This window comes from Fundulus heteroclitus, unplaced genomic scaffold (assembly GCF_011125445.2).
Source record: "Fundulus heteroclitus isolate FHET01 unplaced genomic scaffold, MU-UCD_Fhet_4.1 scaffold_36, whole genome shotgun sequence".
NCBI lineage: Eukaryota > Metazoa > Chordata > Actinopteri > Cyprinodontiformes > Fundulidae > Fundulus > Fundulus heteroclitus.
Genome location: NW_023396770.1, coordinates 1,627,215 through 1,642,876, shown reverse-complemented (window position 1 = coordinate 1,642,876; position 15,662 = coordinate 1,627,215). Strand labels below are relative to the sequence as shown.

The 15,662-nt window shown below is 43.2% G+C and overlaps 1 protein-coding gene across 7 annotated transcripts in view; it reads left to right on the top strand.

The window, feature by feature from the left end:
- Positions 1–15,662, top strand: part of si:ch73-212j7.1 (centrosomal protein of 170 kDa protein B) — a 43,121-nt gene that overhangs the window by 13,492 nt on the left and 13,967 nt on the right. For 2 of the 7 annotated variants that reach the window (XM_036130531.1, XM_036130527.1), the window contains 8 exons: positions 1,434–3,143; positions 3,914–4,154; positions 4,238–4,394; positions 5,158–5,268; positions 7,118–7,255; positions 10,349–10,437; positions 10,512–10,605; positions 10,689–10,740. In XM_036130531.1, the coding sequence (XP_035986424.1) occupies positions 1,434–3,143; positions 3,914–4,154; positions 4,238–4,394; positions 5,158–5,268; positions 7,118–7,255; positions 10,349–10,437; positions 10,512–10,605; positions 10,689–10,740 (2,592 nt within the window). The remainder of the gene's footprint in view (positions 1–1,433; positions 3,144–3,913; positions 4,155–4,237; positions 4,395–5,157; positions 5,269–7,117; positions 7,256–10,348; positions 10,438–10,511; positions 10,606–10,688; positions 10,741–15,662) is intronic. The other 5 variants (XM_036130528.1, XM_036130530.1, XM_036130529.1 and 2 more) reach the window with 5 other exon arrangements.

Sequence of the window (15,662 nt, the reverse complement as noted above, 5' to 3'; positions counted from 1 at the left end):
TATTTTATTTATTTTTTGAATGGCCCTAATCTTCTTCCTTACCTGTGATCTCCTAATTTTCTGAAACGAAGAAATTTTGGAGTTTCCAAGAAAATCCCTAGATTTAGCCAACCGACCAAACTGAGTAATCAAGAAAGCAAGTCCTTGGTCTGAAATGGTTACTTAGATGGAACTGCAGTATATCCTTTAGGAGATAAGAGAATAATGCATACGGTTTGCCTTTCTTTTTTATTTTTTTATGCGTCCTGTCCTGGCAGTGTAGCATTAAGAATTGTTGTATAAAATGCCAAAAGGAGCACAACAGATTTTACTTTCGCAAGTGGAGCCTTACTGCTTTCACCATAGAGCTCCGCTTATATGAAAGAAGCTTTATTATGCTTTATGCTGGGACTATTTCATGTTCTTTGGACAGAAACAGGTAGAAGAGCAAAACAGGAGAGAAACAGACAAAGTGCTAAAAAGGGAGAAAAGGTGAAAGAGAGAGAGGAGAGGAAAGGGAGAGAGCGATATAACATCCTCTGAGTCTGCTTCTACACCTGCAGAGAGAGATATAAAGAACAGCAGAACCAGCTGATAAAGTATTACAGGTACAAACAACCAACACCTTCATACCATCACTGAAGAATATACAGGATTATTTAATACAACATGTAGAAAGTGACAGCTGAAGATAATAAGAGGGGTTTTCTGTAGGTTAACCTTTTCTTAAATACTCCACCAATCAACCATTTATGCTAGAGAGACCAAACAGAAGACACTCCTCTCTATTCATATGGCACTTTTCATAGCTAGAAATATCACAAATGAAAATGAAAAAGCAAATTAGACCCAAAAGAAACCTGGAGGAAAGACCAGCACTGCCCGTTGCATGGCTAACACCATCCCCACTGAGAAGCATTATGACGGCACCATCGTGGTGTGGGAATGTTTTACTGTGACAGAAACCTGATTGCTAGTCAGAATGAGAACAGCCAAATCTAGACAGATGATTCCAGAAAACCTGAGACCTCAGACTCACCACCAAGAGAGCAAAGGAGTTGTTACAGGAATATACAGGTTGGACATAAGTCAAATTTAATATCCCTGAACAAAGCTGATTCTGCCCATTTAATCTTACTGAGTTTTGAGGACGTTCTCGTTGCCATCAGTGTCTTAAAATAAAATCAAGCAGTGGATGTCAATACTTTTGAAAAGCTAATTAACAAGCTTTTGGCCATTTATGAAAATCAAAAAAAGCTGTGCTTACCTTGTCATTGTGCCGGCTACCCTGCATGCAGAAATTACCCAAAATTACCCAGATCTATTTAAAAACAAGCCCGTAACATGAGAGAGAGGGGAAAATGTGAGAGAAGGAGAAAGTAAAAGGATGTTGATAGTTTCTGGCAGCACAATGATAGTGACAGAAGTCAAGCTAACGAGAAGTTGTTTTATAGATTTGCGCTACATGAGCCATTCGATGGGAAGTTACAGCTACGACACGTCCGAGTCGGAGACGAGCCACAGCTCCAGGACCAGAAGGCTGCTGCCTCAAGTTCCTCCAGACAAGGTGGAAAGTGGTCCTCCAAGCATCCTGATTCGCCATGAATCCTACCAGGGCCATAAACCTCTGGACAGAGTTCATGGTCCTCCCTGCTCACAGGACTCCGCCCAGCGCCTGGTGGTGCAGGACGACGTGGACCCGGACAGCCTGAGTGACGCCAGTCGCTCTGAGGATGGAGCCGCTCTGGTGAATGCGAAGAAGTTTGACGTCAGGACCGGAAACATGTCCCCAGGTTATCCAATTAAAGTTCAGGAGAAGGTTTCTCCAACCAACAAATCCACCTTCTTCTACATTGGTGCCGAGGAACATCCGGGCAAGCCTGAACCGGCCCGCAGCCCCGTACAGGGTGAGAAGACTCGAGACCCCCACGCCAAAACTCCTCCTACGACCGTCCTGATCCGGCACCTGAGTGGACACGAACCAAGGAGGACGGGCGTCAAACCCAACAACTCTGCTCCAAACCTCCAAACGCAGGACAAAGACGCCGTTCCTACAAAAGACGGCAACATCGTCCGCCAGGAGAGCTTCACCAAAGACCGGCCCAGCGACACCATCCAGATGAAGAAGCTTCCTCACATCTCCAGCCACCCGTCCATTCGGGACATGGAGCAGAGTCGGGAGAGCATCCAGGAAACGGAGCCCTTCCTCCAGGACACGGAGGGAACACTGTCCTCTCTGGACACCAAGCTTCCTTCTTGTGGTTCTGGTCACAGTTCAAAGAAGGGGGGCTCCTCCACCCACATGGACGACTCCCTGTCTGGTGAGTCCGATGTGGACACAGCAAGCACCGTCAGTCAGGTGAGTAGCAAAAACGCTCCCGTTGGCCCCGCTTCCAAAAAGCGACCTGCCGTAAGCAGCCTCCAGAAGGAGAAATCCTCCTCCAGCCCATCCATCCAAGAAAAGGGCCGACAGTTGAGTGCTCGCGAGCGGCTCTCTGAGAAACGGCGGACGCAGACCGCGGCAGACGCACCGAGCAAGGCGGAGGCAGCAAAGCGTTTGCAGATGCGCCGCAGTACGGGGAACCGTGGTTCTCTGGATTTGTCTGAAGGGCAACAAGGTGCCGGACCTAACTGGACCGAATCTACTTCATCTGATCACGAAGTTTCCCGTCCGTCCGGTCGTACCAAGAAAGTGATCGCCCCTCTACAGAAGGAAGACAACGGAAAGACCCCCAAGTCGGCAACTCAACAGGTCTTAACTCGTTCCAACAGCCTGTCAGCACCGAGGCCGACCCGCGCGTCCATGCTTCGACGCGCCCGCCTCGGCGAGGCTTCAGACAACGAGGGCACAGAGACCGATCGGGCCTCCCAGAATTCTGATCACGTCTCTGCGCCCACTAAGGCCTCAGGTGAAGCCAAGAAGCTGTCCAGGCTGGACATTTTGGCCATGCCCAGGAAGAGAACCGGCTCGTTTACGACTCCCAGTGACAACGAGTCCTCCACGAGCCGGTCTGGTTTCTCCGGTCGCAACAACGAGCCTGCGGCCACCGCGAGGAAGACCTCCGTGGGCGACGCTCGCCAGGCAGCCAGTAGAGGGGGCGGAGCTCCAGTCAAGCAAACGCTGACCCGTACCCGATCGAGCGGAGTCAAGCACCTCAGCAGCGGTGAGTCTATGCTGTGGTGGTATCAACTCTGCAAAGTTCTTGATGGTTAAAACTAGTGTTGCGCCGATGCCATTTTTTGGCCCCGATACCAATACCCAATACCTGGCTGATACCGATACCATCTGTTTGAAATTGATGTGTGTGTGTGTATATATGAAGAACTGCATGCTACTTAGGATAGTAGAACTTTTTATTGCCTTCCTGGAATGGGGGACAATAGTTGAAAAAGCTTTTGGCAGTGAAAGGCCAAAATAGGGCAACATTTGTGAAATTGTAACATGTATAATAGTAGTTCAACAGTAAGACAGTAAAATTACATTAATAATTGAATAATCTTTTTTAAACCCTGAGTTTTAGCTCTCAAATGCCAAAATAGTGCAACTTTCATGAACTTATATAACATGTATAATAGTAGTCAGGAGAGAGAAGGCTGCGTTCAGGTGACATACAAACATTAAGATGGTATCAGTGCCTATTTGTTGGTACTCGCCGATACCGATACCACCATTTTAGTGCTGGATCGGGGCCCATACTGGTATCGCTATCGGTGCAACAATAGTTAAAATTGAGACAGAAACCAAATAAATTAGCTTATGTTCTTCTTTTGTTGCTACCTATCAGCATTTTGGCCAAGTGGAAGACTTCATTATGAATTTAGACGTTTAGTTTGTGTCCATTTGTGTCTGTGCCTCAAACTTTCCAACCTATTACGTTTATTTTTGCTCTCCAAGCAGACTCACAGTAGATGCCCCCTTGCTGATTATTTTCAGGGTCGCGTCGCAAACAGAAGGGCTCCGACTTCTCATCTTCCTCCGAGGAAGAGTACGAGAAAAACACCGACTTCAAAGCTAAGCGGTCTTCCCATTCAACCAGTGCTGGCCAATCATCACGCGGCCAGAGAACCGCCGCCAGCAGAAGCAAGTCCGTCTCACTGGAGACCGAGGAGGAGGAGGACCAAAACGACATGGACCCGTACCAGAACTGGTCCACTCACAGCGCCGAGATCGCCAAGTAAGAGCTCTGCGTCCGTCGTTCTGCTCCTCGAACATCACTCTGGCGTCCGCCTGACGGTTGTGTCTGTGCTGCGGCTGCAGGCTCAGTCAAGACTTGGCGAAGGATCTGGCCATCTTGGCGAAGGAGATCCACGACGTCGCAGGGGACGGAGACTCTCCCAGCTCTGGAATGGGCACCACCACCTCACCTACGTCGCTCCCTAACACGCCCGCCTCCACCATGTCTGCCCGGGAGGAGGTAGGACTCAAACCGCCCCAACACGGCCACTACCATTACACATCCATGGCCTCAAAACTGGGAACACACACATATCAATGACCTGCAGGGGGCAGTATAACAATACAAGGTTTTGTAGTATAAATAAGTGCTCCTGTTCCACATTTGTATATTTTGTTTAGTCTGGATAAATGTCAGGGGCGGTTCTAGACCAAATTTACCAGGGGGGCCAAGGTGGGGCCAGTGTTTTTTCACAGTGTTTTTTCACAAATTTTAAAAACAATAAAAGGCAATATTTAACTGTGTAATAATATTAAGTGAGCCACTTGTGACTCTGGAACTGCAGGTTTCAGACCCCTGATCTAGCAGTTGAAAACTTTGCCCCCTGCTCAATACAGCTAAAGCTAAACGTGAAACATCTTAAGTTTTAAATTCTTTTTAGAGTAAAGCTGTATAGGTAAAAAATTATATTGGTCAAAGTGACCAATTAGTTATGTTTTTTTTGCCATTGCAAATAATTATGAGAAGTTTTTTTTAACATCATGGTTTTAGTACAGGGGCCATAACAGGGGCCAAGGCCATTTCTACACGGGCATGGGCCCCTGTTGGCCCCTGTCTAGAACCGCCCCTGATAAATGTGTCTGATTACTCCATGTTACACCGCTGCAATCTGTACTCATCAGTTAGTAAAGCTGTCTCGTTCCCAGTTTAGATGTACTATCAGCTCCTCTTTCAGTGCTTCGCTGGTCTGATTAGCTGCAGACGCCTTGTTGTTTGTCTGCAGGTTGATCTGCAGGAGCTTCATGTTGCTTCAAACTCTTACAACTTTCCATATGTTTGTTCTTCTGCAAAGACGCCATCTGTTCCATATCTTCACGGGGTTCGACAATCTCAGGTGTCCAACTCTGTCTCATCACCCACCTGTCCCGTTTCCTTCCCCTTCACCTGTCGTAACACTCACCTGTGATGGACTGAGCTGCACTTTTCATGTTCTGTCATTTTAATGCTGGCTGCCCTGTGTGTAAGGTCATTAACTACAGAAATACTCCAAGCTGGAGTCAGTCTAGAGGGTCGAAAGTTCAGTTCAACCTCCGTTAACTCTAACTAACTCGTATTTAAACGTTCACTCCTGTAAGCAAAGAGGAGAAACATCCAACTGAAGTTGTTTGTGCCAATTTTTTTTTGCCCCATCTGAACTGATTCCAGCTTAATTAAATCACCTTCATCTGGCCTCACCTTAACTAACAGTTGTATCGCTCCTGGCCCTGCACTCCAAACCAGACTCCTGTTCCCCAGTAACCTAAATCTGTGTATCATCAGCATAAAGTGATAAGCACAACAATGTTACTTTATTTACTGAAGAATATCCACCGAGAACTGGAGAGGACCCAGTATGGATCCTTGTGTTCCACCTCAGTTCAAAGGGGCTTAATGAATAAAAAAAAAACATAAATTCATTAAGTGGCACCCCAGCAACACTACTCCCTAGATGGTTTTACATGGAAATTTGTCTCTGAGAGAAAAATTAAGCATGAAGCAGAAGGTTGTAGCTTTTTTTCTGCGTAAATGTGAACAGGGCTTTATTTATGGAGGTCAAAAATGCCCAAAATTGGCAATATTTGATCAATTAACTATCTATGAAATATTTTTTTCATATGTGAACATTTGAATAAACTAATAAATGTTCTTCAACACAGGACAATACAATATTTTTGTAAATACTAAAATAATTTTTCGTTTTTGTGAGAATTTGATTAAATGTAATATACGTTAACATTAAATGATGCATTCAGTGAATAGTTAAAATGAGTAAATAATATACATTTGTACATATGTCTCCAAGTTTATGTAATTTATTAAATGTAGGTTTTTTTATTGCTCATCAGATACTGAAGTGTGGCACCTTTGGGTTATTTGTATAAGAGCATCACAGTGCAGTTGAAAAAAAAAATACTTTTAATGATTACTGCAACCTATCTTTTAATCAATAAAACATGAAAAAATGTAAAAATTAGGTATCAAATATATAATTAAGTATGTAATTTATGAAAGCACATTTAACCTTTTAACCGTATTTTTTAAGCAACCCTTAGTGGGTGGGGCTAGTGGCTCTTGCTTGTTAACCAATCAGCTGCAAGAGTTTATCAGATGGGCCACAATAACAGTAAACTAGTTTTAGAAACACTGCAGTACAGAAAAATTAAACAAATTGTTGAATATGACATAAACATTAATTTAATAATCTATGTTATCTTTTAATATTCATTTAAATATTGAGGCATTTAGTTTTATGTACTTTTAATTTAATAATTTTAATTATTACATATATAACTAACTATAATTTGTTTTTAATTGTTGTCCTTTTTAGCAAGGAAAACATATTGGGAGACAATAATTTTGTGGTTTATTCTATTTAGACCAAGACATTTAAGGAAATGCAGTTTCTTATGCGTGCTCCTGATCACTTTCTGTGGTTCTGTTGATGAATCTCCATCAGCCTCTGCTGGTAATGAACTGGTTCTCCCGGTTCATGGAGCCGGTTCCTTTGCACATGTTCCCTGGTCCAATAAGGCACTGTATCCCAGCAGAAACTAAAACTCACTGTCGCTCTCCACCATCGCAGCTGCATGTTGACTTGGTGCATGCGTTGATCACCAGCTGGTGCACAGCCTCCACCGGCCGCTCTCTGGTTTTTGATGAACGTCCAGACCCTTTAGATCATTTTAGATGTACTCTCTTTCCAGCTGGTCCATCGTATTCCTGAGGCCAGCTTAAACTACCAGAAGGTTCCTCCAGGTTCTGCTGCCATCTTGGACCTGGATGCAAATATGAATGAGCCAGAGCCCAGCTCTTTACAACGCCGTCCGTGGAACCGCGAAGAGGTCACTGTCCAATCCCACCGCGGCCACGTTCACACTGCAGCTCAGTCAACGCTTAGGTCTCACTACACCAGAACTTTCCCAGTTCAACAAAACATTTATGGCTTTAGTTTTCATTTAATCAAAATCAAAACCTTCGTGAAATAGTTTGATTATTAAACCAACTAGAGTAATGTTTGTAATGCAATGTTTTAATCATTGTGAGGTTCTCTTGTCTCTGAGATCTGCTCAGATATTTCTCTATTTATTTATGCTGCTGTTAAATATTACAGTTTATGAGCTTCTTTAAACTGGTTAAAGGGTAGATTACAGCCTCATCCTCAACTTTGACAGGCTTTAAATTCCAGATTTCTTTTTTTTTCTTAGCATATTTTAAAAGTATAAATTCAAAACGTTGCTCTACAGTGGTGGAAGATCTCTACAGCGGTCTGGCTTTAACTTTGTCCTGTCAGCTCCGCCCACTAATGGTCTCTGGGACTGAGATGAGGACTTTGTGACGGCCGCTCCTAAACATGGCCTCTCTGTAACCGATCAGGTGGTCGGCTGAGGTTCCTCGTTCATTTGGACGACCCATTTGTGTCCAAGCATGAACTTCCTGGCTGGTGTCTTTAGATAACAACATGATGCATCACCTCCGTACTTCACAGACCGGCTGATGTTCGCAGGCTTGTTTCCTCATTTTTACTGTAAATGTAATGATGGTCATTATGATCAACCACCTCAGTTCTAGTTCCATCAGACCACCACACATTTCTCTGTCAGGCATTTAGAAAATGGATGCAAGGATGAAAGACGTGGAGGTCCACAATTTTCTTCCTGATTTCCTAGCTCACATGTGTCAAACACACGGCCCGCGGGCCGAATCCAGCCCCTCAAGGATATTTATCCGGCCCTCAAAAGCCAAAAAAGGCATATCATGTCATAAAGTAGAGGCATAAATTCTTTTAAAGTGTATAAAGTGACTAAAACTGAGCCTCCTGCAGCAAATTTTGAGTTTATTTTAACTGTGTAGTAACAGCATCCTGCCACTAGATGTCAGATTTCCAACAACACATTAAAACAACCCAGAAATGTCCAAAAAGAGAAGAAGTGATGCAGAATGATGAGTTTAAAGTGTCACTCACCCCCAATATCAACCTTTTTTTTTTTTTTTTGCAGATAAACTGTATAAACTGGGCCTAAGGTGCTACTTTTATGTTACTGTCAATTATTTTTACATTTTTATGTGAACTGAAATTAAATTATGAAATCAAAAGTATCATCTGTGCAGGTGGAACTGGCCCTTTTAATGACTGCATGATGCCAATGCAGAACAATATAGAAATGAGTTTGACACCCTGTCCGAGCTCATTATTTTAAGTTTTTGTTTCCCATGACATCACACAAGGAAACTCTGTGTTTGAGTTGTTGCCTTAAAACAGATCCCAACAATGATCCAACTTGTGCCCCAAATGTTGTGAAAATCCAGCTTTTAAAGCCACGGGATCATCATCTGGACTTTTCTAAATAATTCAGAGGCACAGTGATCTTAGTGTTTCTTATTAGCCTGGCGATTAGCAAATATAATTTTAAGACTCCAAACTGATGAGAGCAGTTATTTTAAAGATAAGGACAAGGCATTAACACATCATTCTGGTTAAAATTAGTAAAACTAAAAAATATACACATACTGCACTGAAACTTACAGTCAGGGGAACCAGACTGAAGATCCAAAATTCCAGCCAGACACAAAGTTGCACTTTAAAAGATTTCTTTAAAACTGAAACCTGGATGCAGCCAGTGAACCTCTGGAGGAGCAAGCTGGTTGCAACCTGGCAGTGACGACAGCAGGCATTACTGGCTGCAGCATCGTCAGGCAGAAATAGAATCATGCACAGAAGTAGGGGGTAGGACAAATCCAAAACATTGGGTAAAACTCGTATTTCAGGGGACAGAAACTAGGTCAGACTAGGGTTGGATGAGGAGACAGAACAGGGACGTAACCTGGAGATCAGGGAAGTGACAATGCTGGACTGACAGGCTGTCAATAATCTGGCAGCGACTCAGTGGCTGTGAAGCACTTAAAGGTGCGATGCTTGCAGCTGGTTGCAGCGGGACGGGTCACAGGTGTGAGACATGATGCTGATTATAGCAGAGTAGGTGAGCATGCAGACAGGCAGACAGCCACCATATTAGTCTGTATTTAACTTGTTCTGAGATGGGTTCTGCGGTTCTCCGCCGGCAGGCTGTGAAATCAGCGTAGTTGTTGTCCTGATGGTGGCGCTACAGGTAGCGATGGGTCCGGCAACACCGATGCATCAGCGCATGTGTCGAGCTCATAGAGCAAAACCCGTGTCGGTGCGCGTATCGACACGGGAAAGTCACGTGACCGATACAGGAACTGTTTCGTTCTGACCGACGCTCCAAACTGTTTCTGTTCCCTCTAAGCTGCACGCATGTGCATTCACAGACAGCAGCGCGCACAGCAAAGCTATGCTGCGCAGTAAATAAAATCCAAGCTGTGTGTGTGTGTGTGTGTGTGTGTGTGTGTGTGTGTGTGTGTGTGTGTGTGGTGGGAGGGGGGGGGGGGGCGGCATTGAAAGGACATGGCAGCAAAAAAATTGTAAAAAAAATAACTAAAAAAGCCAGTCCACAAGCATCCTCGTTCACATTATTTATTGACTGTATCTAAAAAAAAAAATCAAATATATGTTTAATTCAAATGAAAATATAAAATAATACAATGCAACATACAATGATTTAAATTGTATTGTGTATACTTGGTCATCAAATCAGTGTCAGTTAACTACAGTTGCCTGTAGGGATTTTAAGGTCCAGCAGGTGTCAGTATTCAGTGACACTGTATCAATACAGTTTGGCAATGTGTCGAAACGCTTCATGACGCTTCATCGACCCATCACTAGCTACAGGGAACGCCCGCCACAGAATCTGATCTGCAGTGTGAACTCAGCCGCGGCCCCTCATTTTTCCAGTGAACGTTAACGTTTGTCCGTCTGCTGCCGTCAGTTTTGGGTTTGCTGGGAGATCGGTGCTGACGACCAGGCGGCCCTCGGCTCATCCTCGCCTCTTCTCTGTGTTTGTGGGAAACTCTTGCAGGTGATCCTGGACAACCTGATGCTGAACCCGGTGTCTCAGCTGTCTCAGGCCATCCGGGAGAACACCGAGCAGCTGGCGGAGAAGATGAAGTAAGGGAGCAGTCAGGACAGCAGGCGGACCTGTTGCTAGCACTGCTGTGGTCTAACGCTGCGTTTGCTTTTAGGGTTTTATTCCAGAACAAAGCAGACGTCTGGGAGGAGATCGAGGCGAAGATCAACACTGAAAACGAAGTCCCCATCTTGAAAACCTCCAACAAGGTACGTTGGCAGCGTGATTAGCTTTTTTAAAACAACGTTCAGAGCTCACCGCCTCCTCACCTGAATGTTTTTACTGCTTGCAGGAAATTACCTCCATTTTGAAGGAGCTGAGAAGAGTCCAAAGGCAGCTGGAAGGTATTTGGGACCACTGCCCTGTTGATGAGCAAACAATTCCTGTATAGAAACCCTTCAGTGGGAAAGTCTGCAAACACACAAAGATGGAAATGTAGTGGCAGAATCAAATGAAAAGTGATGTGGAGACTTGTGATTAATTTTTAAAGCACAAAGCTCAATGGCGCTTTGTACCCAACCTGTTTACATATTGGACATTTAATCATAGAGCGCAACGCTGGCAGAAACTGTTTCCTCACCTAGAGAAACAAGGTTCACTGATTGATAAAGACAAATACTTGCTGTGGCGTCTCTGCCTCTGGGCCACCAGGTGTCGCTGTGGAGCTCTATGTTCACACTAATCAGTGGGACATGGTGGTTCTTTATGGAGCAATATTGTTAAAAACACAGATTTCCTTACCAATAAAATTATGTTATAAACATAAATATCTAAGTCTGCTAGAAAACTGAAAAGCTCAGAGGTGAAATCCTCCTGAGGCGCCTTGATATTGGGATCAACCAACGTTCGTTTAAATAATGAACATCTGAAATCACAGTGAGCATGCTCAGTACGCTCTCAGTAGACAGCAGTGGGGCACAAATCATACGGCCCCGAACTCTGATCGTCCAATCAAAATGCTGGAAATGCAGACGTTACGTTTAGGTTCTGCTGGATAATGTGAGACCATCTAGGCAAGGGAGATTTATTAGTATAGCAGATTTCAGTACAAGGACAATGCAAAGTGCTTTATGTGATTAAATGATTGGAAAATAAAAAGAGAATAAAAGCAAGTAAAAAAACTGTTGTAATAAAATGTAGGAAAATTTAAAAAAAATGAAACATAGGAAAATGGAAACTAAAAGCAATTTGTTACTGTTTCACCGTGCCGTGTCTACGGTGAAGCACCCTCGGTGGACCCAGTTCGTTTTTACCCAGTCAGGCGACCCCCACTTACTTTACTACCTTGAATGTAGGACGCATAAAACAGACAAGTATGCTTTTAGTTATATTTTATCTAGGTAAAGACAGAGAAATAGTTACAGTCACACCAGCGCTGATGGGCCCCTGATCGGCAGGAGGCCTCGAGTGCTCATCACACAAACATTATAAAGGGATCTCAGGACACACCCATACAAGGGCGGTACACATCCAAACTGTGACATCAGCAGGGAAGCTGTGTCACCTCCGGGGTGGTATCTGATAGATATGTGCCGGGATAAACAGCTCGTTCCACTTGACCTTGTTGATATCCTAACAGACCCCCTGATGATGTGTCATTATGGCACATCACCAAAGATGATCAACCAGTGGAACGACAGCTCTCAGTCTGTCCCTCTCCCAGAACAGTCGGTCATTCCGTCCAGTCCAAGCAATCCAATCACGTCAGCTTCCGGCTTCCAGAGTCCATCCATCTGTGATCTCCACGGCAGTCGATAGTGCGGTTCAGTCTCTGGGGTCACACAATCTCTGCTGGTGTGACTGAAAAGCACTTTGTAAAAACCAGTCCAGTTGTCCGTTAGCCCCCCCCTGTTGGTGTGCCCCAAAGGCACATCACAACGAAAACAGTTCCAAGGAATGGGCCGGACAAACCACAATGGAAACATCTTAGCATCAATCAGCATGAATACTTCATAATTCAGCATTTTTTACTCAACACCACAGTCCAAGCATTTTAACTACAATTTAGGGTTCAACTATTTGAGCTAGGCCTGTTTTAGGTTCCTATGCGCACATTATTTTAAGTTTACTTTAGACCACATAAGCTAAAGATGTACCTTAATCAAGGCCAAATTCGTCTACTCTACCCCCACCTCTACCCCCACCCCAAGAAACCTCCTACTCGGTCCTCCTCGCTCCATTCCTTTTTTTTTTTTTTTTTTTTTTTTTTTTTTTTCCACTCTCCATTCCTATGGACAACGATCCATCACCTTCAATCCTCACAAATCCAAGAGTACCAGTAGGGGGCATCAGAGGGCAGGCTGAGCCTCAAGCAGGAAAACCCCATCTCTCTAAGAAATGGTAAAAAACCCGATAGAGCCCAGTCTAGGGGAGTCCCACTCTGGGCCAATCTGAGCGAGAAGACACCCTGTATTGAATCTAAAAATTAGCCTTACCAAGTAATTTATGGATCTGTGATAGCCATCAGATCCTGGTTCTCCACATAACAAAGCAAAAGGATTGCAAGAACTGCAGGTCTTGGTGTGTGTGTCTGTAACAGAGAGTTTTCATTCTTAGTCATAAAGCCATAGCGATCAACATAATGCAACATCACAGTATAAACATCATAACACATAAAATCAAACATGGAAGTCAGTCTAAAACAGAAAGGAGAAAAAAAAGAGAAAAAAATCAGTTTTGTGATATAAAAAGTCTGTACGTCAATAATGCAAGTTAAAACCCGTCAGGCCAGTCTGAGCACGTGGCAGACATGAATCTATTCGCGCATAAGTGGTCAGCTGAGTGTTCTCAGGCAACTGCTCCTTCATGGCAAACAGAAAGAAAAAACATAAAAAATCATAGGTCTCTGGTATGTTACTCCCAAACTTCTTAAGTCCTCTTCTTGTTCCTCAGCATGGACAAAAACGATTTAGTTGGATGGTAATGAGTGTCCTGTCCTTTTTCAGGCAATAAGCATTTTATCCCCAGGAAAATGCTCTGTTGAGATGGTTGGCAGACACCAGGCCTTGTTTACTGTTGGATAACAGAAACAAGGTGTAATTAGTGTTCTTATCAAGACTCCCAATCCTTCTGTCATTTACCTTCTTCAAACACTTTCACATCCAGATATTTCCGTTCACAATTATTGTGCTCTTAGCTTAACCTCCTTTACTGTAATCATTAGATCTTGCATTACTCTTATATAAAAGGAGAAATCTGAAAGTTCAACGTTATCCGCAGCAGCATTTCTCTATAATTCTTTCCCATGTGTGTCTCACCTTACAATTGTCTAACAGTTGAAAAGATCTCTGCAATAGAAATTTATCATCATATGTTTCATGGCTACTGTGACACGGTTCATCTCAATTTATCTAGCACACAGGGAATTGTACTAAAACCTTTCAGAAACTTCTTACTGAACCAGCTCTAAAATACTTCACATTTTTCTAAAAAGTCCAACAGAAAAACCCTTAAGTTTGTAAAAGAAAGCTCTACTATATATATTTGCAGAATAATGTTGTGATATTAATAAGAAGCAGCCCTATGTACTTCTTGTCTTATTTTGAAAAGCTCAGCTAAGAGAAAGGAAGTGTGTGCATGCCCCTCGCCCACACGGAGTTGTGATTGGTTGCTATTCAGGAAGTGGGTGTAGCCCAGGGCGGAGACAGGAAGTAGTTCTGTGAATCACCTTCAGCTTGACATGCATCAACCCAAAAGACTTGTAGTTGAATGCGCCCTCCACCTAAAGCGAAGAGCAATTCTAACCCCATTAATTCTTGATTTTTTTAATCACTTCTGCTTGTTTTAACAGACAGCTTTTGTAAGCGACCCTGGTTTTATCTTATGTCCCCCTTTTTGAATCTTGTTTGAAACAAACCTTTAAACAGTAGTATGCTGTGAGCAGTAACTCATTGTTGCTTATTAAACACATCGCCCCCTGACCATGTAAGAAGCTCCATACTGCTCTAGGTCTTTAAACCTTTTTCAGTCTTTCAACATTAGTTTAATTGATAATACATCCAAGCATAATTATATCCCCAAGTAAATCAACCCTTTAACAAGTATCTAATTATTGTTCTCATGTGTTTAGTTTATCCTTGAAAAACTTTAAGCAGACATTACTCAGAGTGATTTTCTTACATTATTATTCATTTATTATTATTACCTTTGTGATCTTAAATCACCCAGTGATCTATAAATCCTTATTTTATGTTTGCACCGTCTTGTCCCAGCAGATTAAAAATTCCCATTTTAGAATTTGCCTTTTTGTTTCATCAACCACTGTCTGTTGTAATTATTCAAGAAATTGTGCACTTCCTTTAAACCCTCTTAAATATTGACTACCCATTGGTAAATGATCAGCTTTAAGTTTTGCCCCTCTTTTAATTCTTTGTTTAGCCTTAGTATCTGCACCTTAAATTGACGAATAGTGGAATTCTTTGTATAAACACTTCTCTGTGTCCGTATTTGTTTTGGCCTCTATAATTTTGTTCTTTGCATTTTAAGTGTGAACCTGGTCAGGATAGAGAAAGTCATCTCCGATGCTCCTTTTGGCAACCCCAGCAAACCCAAACATAAAATTGTTCACAGTCAGTGTTAGGTTACAGGTAATCCCTGTGGGAACACGACGTCGTCTCCTTTGTTCCAAGCGCCTGGGTCATTGAAACACTCCACCACCTGCGACAAATCTTTGACATTTTCAAACCACAGCAGCAATTCCTGGGTGTCCACACCCCCTGTCTGAAATGTCTCTCGTCGTAAGCCCAGGCTTTCAGTTCATCTCCTGTTAAGTGTCCCCCTTTAGAGCCCATTTACCCCAAAGAGTCCAAGAGTGTGTTCTAGGTACGTTTCCTGAACGCCAACCTCTCCATGTCATGTTCGTGAAACCTTGTAGTTGAATTCCATCACCTGTGAAGCAAAGCAGTCATACATAGTCCTTTTCAAGATGTTCTTTAGCACAGCAGGAGTGTCACTGTCTGATGCCATTGCAGCTCTGATGTTCCTCAGAGCCAACCTTCATGCATTGATATCATGTTGAAGCTGTTATCCTCCTATCATCATCATCTTGTGTCCAGGAGTCGCTTCTGCTGTCCTGACCAGATACCAAATGTCCAACTAATCTAATTGACCTCATTACTTTTCTGCATGTACAAGAGGACGATCGTTAGATTATCCTGGTCTAAAAGACCACTAGGTTAATAGATGGCTAAACTATGTTTATGTGTTTTTTTTTCTTCTGGATGTTTTAACATTTAGTTAAAGAACAACTATTGTGCTATTTTGTGTT